The sequence below is a fragment of the Indicator indicator genome, chromosome 17 (assembly GCF_027791375.1).
Source record: "Indicator indicator isolate 239-I01 chromosome 17, UM_Iind_1.1, whole genome shotgun sequence".
Classification (NCBI taxonomy): Eukaryota; Metazoa; Chordata; class Aves; order Piciformes; family Indicatoridae; genus Indicator; species Indicator indicator.
Genome location: NC_072026.1, coordinates 6,500,795 through 6,518,772, shown reverse-complemented (window position 1 = coordinate 6,518,772; position 17,978 = coordinate 6,500,795). Strand labels below are relative to the sequence as shown.

Here is a 17,978-nt window from a genome sequence, read left to right as displayed (position 1 = left end):
AAAACGTTCCTCAAATTGTTGAGTTTTATTGTTTAGAATCTGTTAAGGTTTGTCCACCAGGAAGACATAACCTTTATTTTTCTTTTCTTTCCTTCTTTTCCCAGTTCTTTCTTTTTCAGCAAACAAAACCTAAACCCTTTAATTTTTTTTTTCAGGCTTTGTTTTGCATTTGACTAAGCCTGAATCTTTTCAGTGAAGAATAACTTTCCTTGAATGTTTTTCCAGCTGAAGGAAAATATCTCAGGAGAGGCTTTCCACTGTGCTTCTTGACCTGAGTTTTCCACAAGTCACCTTCAGCCTTAGGTCTGTGCACTTGCCCTTTGCATCCACCTGTTAGTCCTGTCATGGTTCATTTGTTATTTTTGCCAAGCCATCAGAAGCATTTCCTACAAATGGTTCCTTCAGAAGAGATTTTATTAGAACCCCAACTCCAACCCTGGGAACCCCAACAGCAGGGGGCTGGAACTAGATGATCCTTGGGGTCCTTTCCAACCCTGACAATTCTGTGATTCTGTGAAGCTGTCTCCCTCTCTTAGGCTGCAGGCTTTGTAGCACTTTGGGAAGGAACACAGGCTTGGAGCTACCTTTTTAGAGCCTTTATGATGGATCTTGTTATGCCTGGCCCCATGTTCTGCAGCACACTGCTTTTATGGTTGTGCCTCCCTCACAAAACTGCTTCCTGATAAAGTATCCTACAGGGATTTGATGAATGCGTAAAACATACAAGTTGTCCTGCACCCCTCAAACAGTCTTGGGAAGTGCAGTTCTGTGTCTGCCTGCAGCATCCTCTGCAGTGCCATCATCAAGGGAAGAGGTGAGGGAGGTGGGATACAGTGGCCCACATGAACAGGGGTGTGTTTTACCCTGGTGCAACACCTGCAGCTTCATGACTCTGATTTTGTTCAGCAAGCCCAACAGTGCTGTGTCTTCCTGACAACAATGTGCCAGCCCTTGGCTCCTGTCAGACCACTGGGAAGAATAGGCCAGGTTCCTGCGAAGCCCTTTCACCTGCTTTCCAGCATGGTCCATGAGGTGTCCTCTGACCCCAGTCATGAATGAGCTCTTTGTGCACAGTTCATAAGCAAACAGAAATCCTGAGCTTTGGCAGATTTTCTGATTGCACTGAGTGGATAAAGATGAGCTCAGGCAATGGGCTTGAGTTTATACCATAGGAAAGGTTGCCAGGTCTGTGTGCCTGCTGTTGTCTCCACAGCTGATGGCCTTCTGCCCAGAGATCCAGATCTTGGTGACCACATTGAGGTCTTTGTCACCTTTGATGGATGCAGGGCAAAGCCTGTGGCAGAAGGGGCAGGTGGGAGCCTCCACAGCTGGGTGTTTCTGATCACATCTTGTTTTGTCTCGTAGGCTAACGATTCATGCAGAGTGCCCCATGCACCTGGAGGACTTCCCAATGGATGTGCATGCCTGCCCACTGAAATTTGGGAGCTGTAAGTACCCTGAGCAGCCTCTGCAAAGAGGTGGGTACAGAGCTAAAGGACAGTCCTTTGTGTGACCAGTGCTTTCCAATATTTTAGTGTTATGAATTATTGTTCATGATTCTGTGACTAAAAATCAGTTTCTTTTCTCTCATGCATTCAATTCCTGCCACATCAGAAATGGACAGCAAACAAACCTGTCATCAGTTCAGGCTCACAGGACAGGTTAGGCACCTCTGGGTTTGCTGTAAGCTTATTAGGGAGGTGGGAAGAGCAGACTTCCTGTTGCCCTTCTGCCTTCAGTGGGCAGCAGTGCCTCAGCAGGAACAGCATTGGTGGAAAACTCAGAGGTGCTTTTCCTTCACCACAAGGTGATCCTGGGGTGACAGATTTGGGAAGATAGCTGCTAGGTGTCCTGTCCAGCTTTCCTGCATCACTCCTGCCAAACAGGGGAGAGCCTGAAATCTCTGGTTGCTCTGCCTCCATGCTCCAATGGAGCATACAAACCCCTTGCTCTTCTTCAGTCTCCCAGACAGGCTGCTCTCAAGTAAAAGGCTTGGAGACCGAGAATCTCAATCCTAACACCCAAAGTCCTGGTTTATGGAAGATTGACAGGCTCTGCTGAGTTGAAAGCTGCTTCCAGCTACTCACCTGCCTGGTGTTCCCATGCCCTGCCTAGGAACAAGTTTCCTTTTCTCTCCCATATGCAAGTGAAGTTTCTTTTGATTTTGTTCCTAAAATGAGTGGTACCAAATTTCAAGCCACTTGTTCACCACAATGTGAAAATAGATTTCCTGGTCTCACTCTGCCTGGAATTTCTTCCAGGTCTAATGAACTGCAGACCACTCTTGGTCTATGTTTGCATTAGATGGAAGAATTACCCACCTCCATCTAAAGAATGAGCCCCCACAAGTAAACTCCCTTTTTGACTCCTACAGAGAGAAATCTGAACCTTTCTAAACTGATATTTCCTTCCTGTAGACAGTTAGGAGTTGACTAAGGAGAAAGTTGAAAAATTTGATTGACACCAGAAGAAATCATGTTTATTATGTGCATCTATTCCTCTGCCTCATGACAAAAATGCATCCATGAAAGTGGATTACTCAAAACTGCTAAAATGAAGTTATATCTTAGGCAGCATCCAATTAAATGTAGAAGTGATTGCCACGAGACATCACTGAGGCCAGTAAATTAGCAAGCCTTAGAGGAGGATGATAATTGGCCTTGTGAGGAGGGATATAAAATCTCATACCTCGGGCCCAAACTCTGGGATTACTGCAAGACTTGCAGGAAGGCAGATTACTCCACATCTAACTGCTTTTAATGCTTCTTGGTGAGGCAAAGAGAATAATGTGCATATTTTTACTGGAGCACCCTTCAGGGTTCTTCTGGGTATTTTTACTGATTTGGCCTCTGAATGATGAGAGTTTTGACTCAAGCAGCTCAGAATGCTGCCCCTGATTAACACTAGTGTGGCTCTTTCTAAAGCACCCATCTGCAAAGCATCTGAGCTCACATCTACTGTGTTAGAGCAGGATTAAACTCATGTTTGCACCAGAAAGCCATTGACAGCTGGAAGCTGCTCATTTGCAAGTAGCTTAGAGTGGGTCGAATTTGTAAGTAGAGGACAATGCCAAGGCCAGACAAGAGCTGTTCAAAGGTAGCTTAATTAGCCTCAGTGACCACCCTCCAGTGATCACTGCACCCTGAATGACTCATCAGTGACTTCCTGTCTCTTTGCCACCATGGCAGCCACCCAAAGAGGGAAGGCAGAGAGCTTGCAGGAGAAGTAAGGTCATCAGGCATTTCAGATAGCTTCATCTGCTCACCTGCATCATTCCTTGGACCAGGTGCAGTGAAGGTGATGGCTTTAAGGATCACCACGTTCCCTAAAAGATAGATATACTCAGCAGAGAACAACTGTTTCTAAGACATTTGCACAGCAGCAGAGACTAGGCTGGGGAAGATGTTGCTGGTTACTAGCTCCACTAAACATGAAAGAGCTGTCCCTGCCTGGATTGGACTGGACTGGACTGTATTGCAAGCAAGGTGCTGAGCAGAGCCAAAACAGCTTCATGGCCTGAAATGTTTTCCAAGCATCCATGCCATATCTCTGTGCCACCAGATACTCTTTTGTCTCAGATGACCAGATAGGCAGACAACAGCCTTTTCAGGGATAATGGGAATGACATTGTGGGCAAGTTCCCTTTGCAGCTGAGAGTTGCAGTGGGTGAACTGTGACTGCTAGAGCAGAAGATGCTGCCCATAAAGGTGGAAGAGCATTTGCAGAGCTGTAAAAAGCTAAGCCTGAAGGAGGATGGAGGTCTCCAGAAGCATGTTGAGAGTTGGAAGGAGGGGCTGGAAAAGCAGAGTGTTGCACATTGGATAGTAGTGCCAGCCTGCAACAGCAGTGCTTAGGCAGCACTGGCATGCTGTGAAAGATTGGCTGATCATCAAAACCACCCCCTGCCCTTTGCACAGCAACTACCTAGTATTTGACAGATTTGCCAAGACCTACTGTTTTTAGAAGATCACAGAAATCTATCTCAGGACACAATCTTACACAGTGCAGGAACTGAGACATTTCCATAGTAGACCTGACCCATTGTTTGACCTGACCCAAGCCAAAAAATTCCTTAATGTCTTAAAAGGAGAAGCTGGTGGTAAAAGATGAATTAGAATCTTGATTCAGTGAACTTTGTTCTGGCTTAAAACAAACGGTGCAGAGTGGGTATGGACAGGAAGCTTGGGCAATATGGGGAGAAGTAGCTCCCAGTTAGTTAAAACTCTCCTAGTCTCTGATGAGACTCAATTCTGAATATCACAGGACTGGCAAAACCAAGAGCATGCAGGCACTGACAGGAAAGGTTGTGGCTGTGAGAACAAGCAGGGGTTTGATCACAAAGGCTTATGAGGGTGATGGTGACTGTTAGAGACAGGCATTTGTGTATGGTGAGTTGGGCAGATGGGATAGAGAGGGGAACTTGCAAGCTCCTGGAAGGATGCCCTGGCCCTCAGCCTGGCACTACCCCACACAGCAGTCCAGTGGCACTTGCCTGCTGTTTCTCTTGTGCTGTGCCTGCAGGCTTCCTCAGCCCTGCCCTGCCTTGCTGTGATGGATTGACCTGGAGGCTGGCAAACACGGTCTTGCAGGGCAAAAAGCATCTCGGTGGGAGGGCACACCACCTCCAAAGCTGAGAGGCTTGGGGAGAGTTGCTTCTGAGTTAAAGCCTTTTTTACTTTTGTTCCTTAACCCAAAACTCAGCCCCATTTGCGTTTAGTCATTCTCACCAGCTGCTGCCAGCATGACTCTTCCGATCCCTGGCATGGTAAGGCTGTGGCAGTCCTGCTGCTCCAGCAGCCTGCTGCTCTGGATGTCTTCCTATCTTGTGTCTGCCTGGAGCCAGCACTTGCAGAGTCAGCACATCAAGGGGACAGCGAGTTTCTCAACAACAGTGCTCTGCTCCCTCCTGCAGCTCCCTTCCAAAAACCCTAGTTGCCTTTTGCTCATTTGATTTTACAGTTGCTGAACTGCCTTGGTCTCTGGCCATGCTTGGCTGTGCTCAGCCATGTGGCTCTGAGGAATGCACAGCAGGGATTCATTTGGCTACAGGCTAGTTTTGGTATATTTTAGGTCAGGCAGCAGGGACAAGCCTCATTCTTGTTTCTCCTCTACAGATGCCTACACAAAGACAGAGGTGATCTACACCTGGACGCTGGGGAAGGACAAATCAGTGGAAGTAGCAAAGGGGGGATCTCGCCTCAACCAGTATGACCTTCTGGGCCATGTTGTTGGGACAGAGATGGTTCGATCCAGCACAGGTATTTGTCAGCCCACGATGCAAGGCATGGGCTGAGCACAGAGCCAGAGAGGATGGACCCGTGGGCTTTGAATGCCACAGTTTGGCATGATTATGGAGGCAGTACCCGTGGGCAGTGAGCACCACAGTACTTACCAAGCCACATGCTGTTGGAGAATATGGCTGGGCACATCAGCAGTCACAAAGGGGCAGTAAAGGGTTTAGTTTTTAGTGGTTTCCACTGAAAGAGCCTTATTGCCCATGCCCTCTAGGAAATGGATTTCAAGCATCTCCAGTTGATCTGTTGTGTGAGGAAATATTCCCCACCGTGCCTAGCTGGTTCTTGATCTTGTGGGCTCATTTGTCTTGGATCCCTTTCCAGTCCCTCAGGAGAACATTGTGGGCAGGGGAGGCAAATGCAACGTAATGTTCAGTGTGATTTTCACTGCATCTGCTTACACAAATATTATCATAGCTAATAGAAGATTATCCCAAACAAATGTTTCCTCTGATTAATGACCAATATTAATCATCTTTCTCTCCCATCTGCTGCTCCTCCCTTCCCCACTGAATCCAGGTACCAATAGCTTCTGTTATATCGTGTGTGTCTCTCATCTTTCTTTGCTGCTTTTTTATTATTATTATTTCTATATGCACCAGTAGTTCTCTCATTTGAGAATATTTCCTCTCTGGTGCACTTGATTTTAATAGTGTCTGTCTGTAACAACTCATATCAGCTCCCTTGGGGAAATCTGGGGAATCCAGGGAACTAAATGTCATAATATCTGGCCCAGCTCTTTACTTAAGTTGTAGCAAAATGTACAGATGAATAACCTCAAGTGGTAAGAAAGCTGCTGAAGGCTCCTGTATGTAATGGTTTAGCAGAGCCACACTCACAACAAAAAGGCAAAATAACCCAACAAAATATCCCAAAGTCTGAGTGCAGGACACTGGGGGAAGATAGGGACAGCTGCTTCCTTGGTTTACAGCTCAGATCTTTAATGCCAGAACTTGCCCTGATTTTTGAGGTGGTTACAGTGAGGAAAGATGGAGTATTTTCAGGAATGTCAGAGAAAATAAAATCTTTGTCCTGAAATCCTGCTGAAGCACTGTAGGGTCTTTCTAGGTTTAAAAGACCTTACCCACAATGTGGCTCCCTGGGCTGGAGCAGAAAATGGACTGGAGCTGGACTGGGAAAGACCCCCAGAGACATCCTGTGTCTGGGGTGAAATAGGGAAGGGCTGTTGCCTGGCTGGTTGTTGGTATTGGTTTGCCTTTGTCTTACAACTGTTTTGTAGTGAATTGAAGAAGTCTCCAGAGAAGTGTTTTGAAAGGACAGTTGCTTTGTGGAAGTCACCCAGGCTACACTGAGGCACAGCAATTGCTTCTGCATGTGCAGGACATGCAAAGCCAGTGCCAACTGAGCTGCAGCATGCATCCCTCCTTCACACAGCTGTCAGGGTAGCCTGCAGTACTGTGAGATAAGCCAGGGCATGCCAGCCAGTCACAGTATGACACACACTGCAATTTCAGCTGGGAATTTGATAGTTTGTTCGGGACAGATCTTTAGTGGCTTAGAGAGAGATTGGTGGCCAGCTGGCCCCCATCTTGGAGAGCAGGGTCAGCTCAGTGCCTCTTAACTGTCTCTCTCTGCAGGGGAGTATGTTGTCATGACCACACACTTCCACCTGAAGAGGAAGATTGGGTACTTTGTGATACAGACCTACCTGCCCTGCATTATGACGGTCATCCTGTCCCAGGTCTCCTTCTGGCTAAACAGGGAATCTGTTCCTGCCCGAACGGTTTTTGGTGAGTCTGGGAGCATGGGGGGCAGCCTTTCAGGTCAGGGGAGAAAGGCACTCCAGATTATGGAAAACAGCCTAAGCACCAGAGCTGGGCTTCTCCCAGGCTGTGACTGGCGTCACTGAAGCTGTTGACCATTTCCCAGAATAGCTCTCTGTGTCTTTCCAGTGCACCTGATTTCACTGAATCACTGCAAAACTACTCCTATCCATGTTGCTGCTACAAGCCAAGCCATAAATACTAACAGTAATCAAGGTATTGATCATCTAATTATATGCATTTGACTGTGTCTGCTTATCTGCATTGGCTTTTGAGTTGAGAAGAGGATGAGTACAGGTGGAGACATTTAAAGCTTTACCTTTGAAATTGCTAATGTGGCCCTGGTCGGAACTCCACATAACAACTTCCTGGGCAGAGACATTACAACTGCGTGGTAAATATATGGTTATTATTTTCTTCAGCAGGTTTCAGATCACAGAATCTCAACATCACAGAATGTTAGGGGTTGGATCGGACCTCTAGATATCATCTAGTCCAACCCCTCTGCCAAAGCAGGATCACCTAGGGCAGGCTGCACAGGAGTGCATCCAGGCAGGTTTTGAAAGTCTCCAGAGGCAGAGACTTCACAACCTCTCTGGGCAGCCTATTCCAGTGCTCTGCTACCCTCACTATAAAGAAGTTTCTCCTCATGCTAAGGTGGAATCTCCTGTGTAAGGTGGAATCTCCTGTGTTCTAGCTTGTACCCTCTCTGAGGCAGTGTCCTGTTGGCAGTGCACACACATCAATAGCTTTTACAGACATTTAATAGCAGAACTGCTTTGTGCTTTCCTGCCAAGGCCTTTAGTTCAAGCTCTACCCACACATGCACACAGACCAGGTGTAATGCTTGAGGACTGTATTTTCTGGAAATAATAGTGCCCAGCAGATAGTGCTTAGCAGAGGCTGTATTGGACAAAAAGGTCACCAAGCAGAGAGGTGACATATGGTACTGTCTGCTCATATTTTGAATAAGACAGCAATTGTGGTGTGGTGTCAAGGATCACGAAGCAATTTTTCTGTAGCAAGACTTGTGACAGAAATACTACTACAAACCCCACAAGGCTGATGCCTTCCTTTCCCGACCCTCTCTACAGGCCCGGACCTTGCTTCTCATGCTGTGGACTGGAATGGGAAGCAGGGAGGGTCATAGGTGGTTCTCTAAAATGAACTAGAAGAGAATCATGGGGTTTGTGTTCATTGCAGCTTGGGAAATGTTGGTCATAAACAGCTTTAAAATTGACAGTTGACCCCAGGTTCTGCCTGTTGGGAGCAGGTTGCCTTCCTTTCCCCAGTGAAGCAAATCCTACAGTGATCCCCAGGGTGGAGCGCAGCTGCAGGGAGCTGGGCACTCAGGATGACCAAACTGCTTTGCATGAGCCAGACTGCAAGAGCTGCATTAAGCAGTGATAACAGCAAACAGGAGGGAGTACAGCCCCTTGGCACCCACCTTTTGGTGTTTTCATCCAACAGAAGGGAAAAGGAGGAGGTCAGACAGACAACACATGGAAAATACCACCAGCTCAGGCATATAGTCACTGATGACCTTTCCTCGCCCATCTATCTGTGAATCATTTGCAACTAAATCCCAGAGAGTCGACCCCTGGACTCCATGTCTGCCCACACCCCAGGTGGGCTGTGATATCTGCTTCAATTCTGAAGTGTCTCTGCACTCCCAGCACCAGGGTAACCTTCTGTGTTACTCTGAGATTTGCAATCAGATAAGTTTCCTCAAGTAGCAGCTCAGACCGAGCAGAAATGAGCTGACTGGAAAATTAAAACTGACCTTTGTGAAAAATGTCTTTGCTCCCAAATTGCCTTTCTTCCCTATTAAGAAAATAATGAGAACTCCAATTGTTTGTTCTTTTTTTTTCCCCTCAAAAAAAAAAAAAAAAGAAAAGAAGAGTATTGCCAACAATGTTATTGAAACTCTTCAATTACCAGGGGTATGGCTTAAGGGAAGTGAAAATGAGTCAATATTTTTGTAATGTTTTTAATGCATTTTTAATTGAAAAGCACGTTATTGGGGAAAATGGATAGCAATGGTTGCCTGCTTTAATGAAAAAAAGGCTTTCAAAGGCATCTTGCAACAGATCATTTGTTTAAGATAAATGGTTGTGACACTCATTCTGGCAGCTTGGGCCATCGATGGGTGCCTGGCCACGCTGGCAGGATCCACGCAGGTCTCAAGAGACTGTTTCCAAAATGTTGAGAGAACTACAAGTGGCCAATTTCTGGTCCCTCAGGAAGTTCCAAACCCTCTGGCTGTCCTTTTTACTGTTATTTTATTATTTTAATTTTATTGCTAAAGCAACCAGGGGCTTCTCCATGGCATATTCTACATGAGGGAGCTGAGTCTGTTGTCATGCAACTTACCATACTAGTAGAAAAGGAACTGAATGTCCACCTATGAGCTAGGACACTTTTACAGTGAGCAGAGGTCTAGTCAGTGGAGTTTTGGGAAGATTAATCTCATCCTAATGCAGATGATTGCAACTGATTATATGGATTGAAGATATTCAAAACTGAACCAGAGAAGGCCCTGAGCAACCAGCAGCTGACCTTGATTTGAGGTGGACGAGCTGACTTCCCTTCCAACCTGGACCGTTTCATTATTCTGTCAGTGGCACCATGGATTTGTGCTGGGTGTGCAATGGGAGTGAGAGTCATAGAATCATAGAATGGTTTGGGTTGGAAGGGACCTCCAAAGATCATCTAGTACAGCAACCCTGCAGTCAGCAGGGACATTCTCCACTAGAACCCTGTCAAGCCTGAACTTTAGTATCTCCAGGGATGGGGCCTCAACTACCTTCCTAGGTAACCTATTCTGTGTTCCACCCCCCTCATGATAAAGAACTTGTTCATAGTATCCAATCTAAATCTACTCTTCTCTAATTTCAAACCATTGCCCCTTGTCCTACCCCTTTGTAAATAGTCCCTCTGCAGTCTTCTTGTAGCTCCCTTGAGGTATTGGAAGCCCACTATTAGGTCTCCCTGGAGCCTTCTCTTCTCCAGGCTGAACAACCCCAGGTCCCTCAGCCTGTCCTCACAGCAGAGGTGTTCCAGCCCCCTGATGATTTTTATGGCCCTCCTCTGGACCTGCTCCATCAGGTCCATGTCCTTCCTGTGTTGAGGGCTCCACAGCTGGACACAGCTCTTACCAGAACTCCAGGTGAGGTCTTACCAGAGCAGAGTGGCAGAATCACTTCTCTCAATGCCAGACATACCAGCTGTGTGGTTTGAGGAGAAACTAGATGGGTACAAGTGCCTGGTCTCACACTACCCTTGTCTCCTGCTGTATTTCCACAGGTGTCACCACTGTCCTCACCATGACCACACTAAGCATCAGCGCAAGAAACTCCTTACCTAAAGTGGCGTACGCGACGGCCATGGACTGGTTCATAGCCGTCTGTTACGCCTTTGTGTTTTCTGCGCTGATCGAATTCGCCACTGTCAACTACTTCACCAAGCGCAGCTGGGCTTGGGATGGCAAGAAGGTGCTGGAGGCCCAAGAGATGAAGGTCAGCCCTGTGGCCAAGGCCAGGGAGGAGCAGGTGGTGAAGAAACGCTGCACGAGAGAGCTGCGCCGGGGCCCAGAGTGGGTAGCGTGCAGCCCCACGGCACTCCAGGAGGCTGGATGCTACTTACTGGGGTCCCCGGCTCAGCTCTCGACTGCAGCGGTTCTTGAGAGTCGAGGGAGGATGGGCTTGGAGGGCTGGCTGCTGTGCTTCGCTGGAAAAGGACACCCAGGCATGGCTGCTCATTTTCCCTTCTGTCTTCTGCACGGCTGTTTGCTGGTGTGAATGTGAATGCTTGCATGTTTCGGGCTTGCTCTGACGGTGGTCTCCTCTCCCCTTTCTTCTCCCTCCAACCCATGGGTGCTCCGCTCCACATTGCTAGCATGCCACACAAACCCAAATATGCCATGGGGTGCCAGCCTTGCCACTGGAGATGGTCTGACTCTGCTGTGTCCCCTGCAGCTGGTATTGCCAATGGTAGGCCTGCCCTGGCACAGGCAAGCATGGCACAGCAGTGGGGGGGCTCTAATGCTCATGCCCGCAGCTTCTGGCAGCTGCTGCTTTGTAAGCTCGGGCAAAGCAGGTGGGTGGAAAGCAAGCAACCAGAAATGGCTACTGGCAGTAAATTAGTGCCTGGAATCACCCACATTCTCCCTTTTTGCTCAGGATCAGCCTCTGGCTGCTTTCTTCCTGACAGGCACCAATACCCCTGCTCATGCCCCTCCCTCCTAACTGATTCCATCTCAGCTGTGCAGAGAAATCGCTTATGTAGCATGCTGCTCCTTGTTGATATTTATTGAATCAATTTGAAAATCAGCTTTGTCCTTGTTCTTGGTTCTGGAGCCTTTGTATTTTTCTCCTTTGCATTTTAATGTGTTGTTTAAAACTGTTGTGGGGCTGTATGCAAACACCTGGCAGAACTGCAGTAACTTTGGGGGAAGACAACGGCCAGTCACCTCTCTGGTGTGGAGGTCAAAGCAGAAGAACAGAGGGCTTAAGGAGAACCACAGCCATCACTGGGTGTTGAGTGCCTGCCCCTCTCTTGTGTTTCTTGGTCTCTCTCTATCTGTTTGCTTTTGCAGCTGTGGTCTGAGCAGCAGACTCATGGCAGAAAGGCTTCAGAGGAGGCCAGTTGATGGTCTTCCGCTTCGATCGTGAGCAATAATGCTAATCTGGCCTCTAGAGATGTGAGAAGCCTTTTCTGGGTTATTGGCATGAGCAAAGGATCAGAACAAGTCCTCAAAGCAACCATGTCCCCTTCAGGGATGGGCAAATCAGCACAGTCAGGATTAACACAGCCTTGGGCTATTATGTCAACTGGGCACAGCCAAAAAAGCAGCCAAGGCTCAAAAGCTTCAGTTTGTCATAGAAGCAGCACGCTCCTGAATTTATTCATTGACCCAGCACTGCAAGACTAACAGTGCTGAAACAATAGGGTAAGAGCATGCAGAATGTTTGTGCGTGTGTTAATCAAGCAAGAAGACAAAGCAGGACAGGAAATATTGCAGAGGGAGTGCCCTTTGTGAGTTTGCTGCAATTGGTTTCAGGCTGGAGAATGAGGAAGGACTCCAAATTTATGGATGCTTTTTCAGGCTAACCCTGATCTTTTATCTGGGAAGACTAACCCACTCTCAGTCTCTGCAGCTCAGGGAGCTCCTTGAAAAGTGGTGGGCTTTCAGGGAGCTTGGGAATATGATGTGTCACCATATTTCCTTTTCATCCTTATTCCATTGAATATTTTCAAGCAGCAAATTTGCTACACAATGAAGGTGTCTCATTGGCTCAGTTTCAGCCTTTAATTAGCTCTTCCTGAAACAACTGACAAGCCAGGTGGTTGAAACTACAAAAGAAAGAGGAGGCAGAAGAATAACTATTGGCATATTGAAGTGTTTGTGTGAGGAGTAAAAACTACTAGTGACAAGCCCAGGCTGAGCCCTGGCCTCTGGAGAGCCTTCCCCCTAGCCAAAAATAATGCTCTTTATTGATGTGATGGCAAGGATCCTTGCTCCAGGTTTGATTGTTTCCTTGCATGAACATGAAAAAAAAAAATCAATAAGCATCAGCCCTTCCCTCACCTCAAGTGCAGGCCACACCACCACTTCCTATCCGATCTGAAAGAAAAAACTACCTTGCAAAAGCTGACAGGCACTCCCAGCATGTTCACTCTCTCATGGCTGGTTCCATTTCTTTCTTTCTCCCCTTCAGCCTCTGTTCCTATCAGTTTAGATAGGAACAGAACATTTATTCAGGTGGAATCTAACATGGGGGGTCTGATCTTGGGGAACCTCTGCAGAACTTGATGATCTCAGAGGTCTCTCCTAGCCTCAACAGTTCTGTCATTCTGTGGTGTAAATGATCATGATGATGTTCTGACTGTAGCCACAGCTGAGTGCTGGTTCTAGCCAGGAGCTACTCTGCACATTCTCTGCAGTTCTCCTCTAATGAAAGGCAGGCAGATATCACCATAAGATGTCACCAAAAACTTCATTTAGTGCACACTTGGGTAAGTTGGACACTTGGATAAGCTTCGTGGACTCAAAGATTTTCCAAACTTACTGCTGCCACCAGTAATCACAAATCATGAATGAAGGATTTCCTCTCTTTTTATACAGCAGTGTGGCTGGGTCCAATGTGGAAAACTTGGTAATAAGGATTATTTTTAAGGAAAACACCATCAGGAGGAAGATGGGAGGCCAAAGAGATTGAAAGATGAGTGGTTTCAGCAGCCAGCAAAGCTCACCATCTCCAGCATCCTCAAAATAGCTTGTTAAAAGGATCAACTTCCAGACAGAAGGGCTGTCTAAACAGAGGGACATCTATCCATCCATCCATCCATCCATCCCATCTCATCCATTCATCCTAGCCATAAGGATGACCATGTCTGGAGCCAACAAAGTCATTTCCTCAGCAGTTTTTATGGTGAGTACTCAGAGAAATATCCATCATTGGTGACTTTGCCACTGGGAAAGTCTACAAGGATGACATTTACCAGGGAGCTCCCTGCAAAAAAAGAAAAAAAAAAAAAAAAAAAAAAAGAAGGTGGTGTCTGTTTCTTAGGATGGAAGATGCTTTGAGTCTTTGGAAAATGCTTTCTTAAATCCACTTCTGCCTGCAATGACAACTCTTAGCCTAAAATCAGTGCAGGGAGAGCTTTGTGCTGTAGTTCACTCTCCCTGGGTCCAAACTGGTACATAAGTGCAGGAATTGCTTTGCAACATAAATGTTTTAAATAGGACAAGTTTTCAAAGCAAATATGGGGTTCCCTCCTGTCTTTCCTGTCTTTCCTTCCTGTCTCTTTCAGTGGGCTGTGGAACTCCTCACAGGTAAAGTGTCAGGAGAAAGGCTGGGGGCCACTTTGCAACTGACAGCAATAAGCACATTTTGCTTAGTTTGATTGTCAGAATCTTGCCTGAAACCCCTATTTATAAAGCAGAGCTCACATGATGAACCATTTCTTCTGACATCTCAGAAGCAGAGCACATCCAGAGTGCATCCTTAGTACAGGCAGTGTGTGCTCTGGGTACTTCCCAAAGGCTAACCAGCCTCCCAGCTCTGACCAGGGCAGAAGACTTCATAGGCAGCTGGAGAAAGGTCCTGGCTGTAGGCTCCCAAGCTTCTGCACTACTTGAACTACTCGAACTGTTCTGAGGTGCAGATAAGCCCAAGTTGATGTCTGGGGGCTCTGGATCACACTAATAGGAGCAGTAGGTTGCTCTCACCATCCACAGCATTCGTATTTGCCTGACTTTGCTCTGTTTCAGCCTGTTCTTTTCAGAGGCTTTTGAGCAGGCAACACAGATCCACTTTCCAAGCTCTGGGGCAGAAAAGGTAGCCAGGTTGAAGATGTCATGTCACTTGTAGTCATCTTCTTCCTGTAACAAATCATATGGCTGATTAATACTAAAGTAATCGCAGTGCACTTCAAATTACATTCTGTGGGTTTCATTTCGTTACTGATTATTAATTATTTTATTACCTCCTGTAGCTGTGTTAATAAGTAATCATACTTAAGTGTATTTAAATATTTTAGAAGGTGAAACATCTTTAGCCCTTTATTTGTGTCTTGTCAGCTCTTCAGCATGCAAAGCTCACCTGCTGGGCAGGGGGTACAAGTTAGCACAGCTCTGATGATTGCAGAAATCAGTTCATCATTAAAGATCACAACACCCTCTCCCACTGAATATGGTCTGATCAGTGGTTTAGTCTGATCTGGACTCTGAAGCCATTCAGCCCTCTTTCTAACAGCAAGTTAATTTCTGTAATTGCTGCCATTATTAGAAGGCTGCAGGCCTGGCTATGATGTTATTGGAGAGGGGTTGAAAGAGTGCACAGAGGACTGCTTTTAGTGTCCCTCTGAAAATCACTATGGGAGATTCATTTCCTCAGGTAACTAGAGATATCCATGGTGATTGTGGACACATTTCAAATGGAAGCACAGCATGAAAGCTAAAGCCCTTGAAGTATCTTTGCAGAGCAGACTGGGCAGGTCTGGCCTTTCCAGCTCCCAGTGCCACCCAGTGATGCTGCCTGCAACCAGCTCCCAGGCTAGGGTGAGGACATCATAGAATCATGGACTCAGAGAATCATAGAATCAATCATAGAATCATAGAGTGGTCCTGGTTGGAAGGGACCTCTGAAGTTCATCTAGTTCAACAGCCTCTGCAGTATGCAGTTATCCTCAACTAGATCAGGCTGCCCAGAGCCCAGTTCCTGCTGGCTGCACACTCTGCCCTTTTCCTGAGAATGTCTTTGTAGGTAGATTCCTCATGTACAAGCAAGATCATGCCAAGCATTCCTGGGAAATGGCTGGATGAACCTTCTGTGGTGTTTTAGTTGCTTTTGAACAGAAAATGAGATCCAGTCACACCTTGTTCTGAGTTTAGATCTTAGATTCCCACCATGAGTCACTGCTGCCTCTAGTGCTGGGTCTTGGTGTAATCACAGCAGACGTCACATGGAGTACATGGGTGCTGGGACATGTAGGGTGCCTGAGTCCTGCAGATGAATAGATTTCATTCTGTAGGCTTCTCCTGGTAGACCTGGATTGCTTTACACAATATGGTCTACAGTTCAGCTGGTCTCAGGTCTCTGACAGCAATAGGAAGATCAGCAGAGTCTGGGTAACACCTCTCATGGCTTCCTAGCACTGTCTTCCTGTCCACTCATCTTCATTAACAGCAGAACTGTCTGACTTCAGCATCTTCCATCATCCTTTAGTACATCATGTCTGACATATAAGTGCCTCTATACCACTGGCTTTGCAAGCTCTTCTCCCTTCAGCATGGGCAACGTGGCTGTCCCTGAAGCCTTGTGTGAGGATCTGCAGTGACCCTTAGGTATGGAGGCAAGATGAAAGGCTTCCCACTGCCCTATAGTGCCAGGCTGAGCAACCCCAAAATGCAGGGCTAGTGCAGATGCCTTCCATCTGTGTGTTATCTGGGTAGGTTCTGAGGTTCTCTAAAGGGTCCCGGAGGCATTTTGGACATCATGATGTTAAATCATGAGGTATTTGGGGCACTGAGGCAATGTATGATATGGCCATGGTGCAGACATACTGTGCTACTGTCACCCACATTCTTAAAGTCAACTGGTTTTCTGCAAAAAAAAAAAAAAAAAAAAATTAGTATAATGCTCTGTGGTGTCTCCTGCTCTCACCTGACTCAGGAAGAAGGCCAGCAAAGCAGAAAATCAAGTTCTTCCCCCAGGATGACCACATAGGGTGTCATTCTTATCTAAAGACTGCATTCCTGCATCATCTCTTCATGGCTAAACCCTATGTGCAAAGGAAAGCACTGCCCAGTAGAGAGAGAAAACAAGGAGTCTGCGTAGTTTGAGCCTGCATGCACTTAGCTTCAGCTGGTCACACAGATCTGGCAGCACTTGGCCAGTCAAGGAGTCACCCATCTGGGGCAGCTACTGCTGAAGTGCAGCTGCACACACCTTCTTATATCATTATGGCTCTGATCTAAGGGGCTGCAAGGAGGGCTACAAACCCAACTGTGTAGATTCAGTTATTTGACTTACAGCAGGACCTAGGTATGACCTCTTTGTGCCTATGTGCTGCATGCCAGGCTTACACCTGGTCCACCCTAGCCCAGCACATCCTTATGCTCCAGCAGCCAACAAGTGACAGATGTTATGGGTTCTGGCCATCTTCACACCACATCTTCCTTCCCTCCCACAATGCCTTCTTGCTCCCTTGCTCCTCACGCCCTTTTCCGCCTTCTCATCTGGGCAAGCAGGTCAACTCAGAGGAGAGCACCTTCTCCGTGCAATCCTACGCTCACTTCATCTCTATTGTGTTGTTGTGTTTGTTTTGTTTCTTTCCTTCCACCTTCCCTAGAAAAAGGAGCCGGTGGCACTGGCGAAGAAGACCAACAACACCTACAACATCGTCGGCACCACCTATGCCCTCAACATCGCCAAGGACCCCGGGCTGCCCACCATCGCCAAGAGCGCTGCCGCCGCCGCCACCACCAACGTACCCCCGAAGCTGCCCCGCATGGAGGAGAAGCTCCCAGAGAGTAAGAAGACCTACAACAGTGTCAGCAAGGTAGACAAGATGTCCCGCATCGTCTTCCCAGTCCTCTTTGCCATTTTCAACCTCGTCTACTGGGCCACGTACGTAAACCGGGAGTCAGCTATCAAGGGAATGATCCCCAAACAATAAAACCTCCCAGCAGAGAGCACCACCCAGGCAGCAGTTCTCCAGGGCTTGCTTCTTCCCTCTCTCCTTTCATTTGTAGAGTTAGTTTGAGATTATTGTTATTATTATTATTATTATTACTATTATTACTATTATTATTATTATTTATTATTATTGTTGTTATTATTACCACTATTATTATTACCACTGTTACTATTACTATTATTACTATTATTCTTATTATTACTATTATTACCATCATTATCACTATTATTATTACTATTATTACTTCTATTGTTATTACTATTATTACTATTATTCTTATTATTACTAATATTATTACCATTATTATTACTATTATTATTACTATTACCATCATTACTTCTATTATTATTACTATCGTTACTATTAGTATTATTCTTATTATTACCATTATTATTACCATTATTATTACTATTACCATTATCACTTCTATTATTATTACTATCACTATTATTATCTTACTATTATTATTATCTCATCCTTTTATAATGTAAACCAAACTGTGATTTTTTTTTTTTTTTTTTTTTTTTGCTTTCCATCCTGTGGACTTTACTTTCCTTTTACTTTGTTTCTGATAACGAAAGGGAAAAAACAAAACAAAAACACACACACACACACAAAAAAAAGGATCATAACAAATTGTGCCTCTAACATCGTGAGTCCAATGTCCCCCCTGATCTATCCCAGTCACCCCATG

The 17,978-nt window shown here is 46.2% G+C and overlaps 1 protein-coding gene across 1 annotated transcript in view; it reads left to right on the top strand.

The window, feature by feature from the left end:
- The window catches only part of GABRA3 (gamma-aminobutyric acid type A receptor subunit alpha3), a 61,929-nt gene extending 44,666 nt beyond the window's left edge, over positions 1-17,263 (top strand). The window contains exons 5-9 of the mRNA XM_054388811.1: positions 1,366-1,448; positions 5,115-5,258; positions 6,893-7,045; positions 10,385-10,596; positions 16,937-17,263. Coding sequence (XP_054244786.1) covers positions 1,366-1,448; positions 5,115-5,258; positions 6,893-7,045; positions 10,385-10,596; positions 16,937-17,263 — 919 coding nt within the window. The remainder of the gene's footprint in view (positions 1-1,365; positions 1,449-5,114; positions 5,259-6,892; positions 7,046-10,384; positions 10,597-16,936) is intronic.
- The last annotated feature ends 715 nt before the right edge of the window (positions 17,264-17,978 follow it).